The sequence below is a fragment of the Lutra lutra genome, chromosome 3, assembly GCF_902655055.1.
Source record: "Lutra lutra chromosome 3, mLutLut1.2, whole genome shotgun sequence".
In the NCBI taxonomy this organism is placed as follows: Eukaryota; Metazoa; Chordata; class Mammalia; order Carnivora; family Mustelidae; genus Lutra; species Lutra lutra.
The window spans coordinates 11,859,119-11,860,766 of NC_062280.1; the positions used below are offsets into that span (position 1 = coordinate 11,859,119).

At 40.4% G+C, this 1,648-nt stretch overlaps 1 protein-coding gene across 1 annotated transcript; it reads left to right on the plus strand.

Annotated features, from left to right (window-relative positions):
- Positions 1-753: 753 nt before the first annotated feature.
- Positions 754-1,447, plus strand: LOC125095930 (replication protein A 14 kDa subunit-like). The gene has a single exon (XM_047722500.1). The coding sequence runs from the start codon at positions 817-819 to the stop codon at positions 1,162-1,164; it is 348 nt and encodes a 115-aa protein (XP_047578456.1). The 5' UTR covers positions 754-816; the 3' UTR covers positions 1,165-1,447.
- Positions 1,448-1,648: the final 201 nt, after the last annotated feature.

A 1,648-nucleotide genomic window follows, 5' to 3' on the forward strand; every position in this document is an offset into this window, starting at 1 on the left:
GAAAGATTGCTGTTATACTTTAATAATTTTGTTCCTGCTACGTAACTTAGGTGTCATGGCTATGTAGATAACCACAACATACTAAATTACAGCTTTCGTATGGAATTCAGTATTTCATCTTCTCCTGAAGGTGTTAAGTATTTTTCAAAGATAATGTATCCATGTAGAAAACCGTGCCTTTTCAGCACATGTGGCCCTGAACTGAAGCATGACTTGCTGGTTCGCAATGCGTCTGCTGAGTGTACAGACTGTAGAGAAGCATTTTCCATTGTTCGATAGCATGTCCTATTTAATTGCTCTAGTATTGAATAACACTCCCTAAAGAATTTTCACTTCCAGCAAAGGTTTCTGACTTTCTTCTGGTGTCTAGACAATAATGATTGACTGAAATGTGTGGGGGGCAACATAAGAAAAGTCTCAGAAATATTTAATATTTATAGTTATTGGAGTGAGAGGGAGGGAAGCAAAAACAAAGCAACACTGTGGGTCGCTACTAAGTGTCCAGATCAAAACAATTTTGACATAAATATGATTTAATGATCAAAAACCCCCATGTAAATGAGTTATATTTGATCAAGATGACAACGCCAGGGTCAGACCCAGAGGTGGGAAGTCTATGAAGTCAAATGCTTTTCTATTAAAAGTTCAAAGTAAAGCACCAAGTAATCTTTAAGAAATACAAAGTTCCCGAAAATTCGATTCTTTTCCACACCAGACACCATGCTTTCCATGATCTATCTTCTGCCCCATAGACGCCGTGGGGCGCAGAATTTCAGTCGTCTGTTTCCTGCCGGCCGCAGGTCTCGCCCCGCGACCATGGTGGATGTCATGGAGTTGCCCAGGTCGCGCGTCAACGCCAGCATGCTAGCTCAGTTCATCGACCGGCCGGTCTGCTTCGTAGGAAGGCTGGAAAAGATTCATCCCACTGGAAAAATGTTTATTCTTTCAGATGGAGAAGGAAAAAATGGAACTATTGAGTTGATGGAGCCCCTTGATGAAGAAATCTCTGGAAGAGTAACAGCCAAGGCAACCATTATGTGTGCATCATATGTCCAGTTTAAAGAAGATAACCATCCTTTTGATCTTGGACTTTACAATGAAGCTGTGAAAATTACTCATGAGTTCCCTCAGTTTTTTCCTTTGTGGATGGTGCAACATGATTGATCTTGATAAACACATTGAAGACTGTTACAGGAAGCCCCTGATAGTTGAGGGGAAGATTTCTGTGATTTTTAATATTTAATTTGTTCTCTTTTTAATTTCATTTACCTAACCTTATTAGATATTGCAGTATCCCACTTTTGATGGAACCTGTCTGTATACTGCAAGTTAATTCCTCATAAAGAATCACTTCTCCAGTGTACGGTCAGACCAGATGTAAGAACAAAGCAGTTGCCTTGAGTTTAGTTTTGTGTTTTATTAATAAAAACTGAAACAGAAAAAAAAATGAGTAGTCATAAATAAGCTTATCAAAGGCGGTCTTCAGCAAGCCTTGGAAACTCGGGGTTCAGAAGCCCTTGGAGCCCTATCTTTCAGTCCCCACGTGAATCTTATCAATCCGACTGTCTCATGTTTTAGCCGGCAGGCATGAGTGGGAGCCTTGGAGTAGAGCCACTCTACTCCATTTGAGGCACTTTGGTTGGAATTA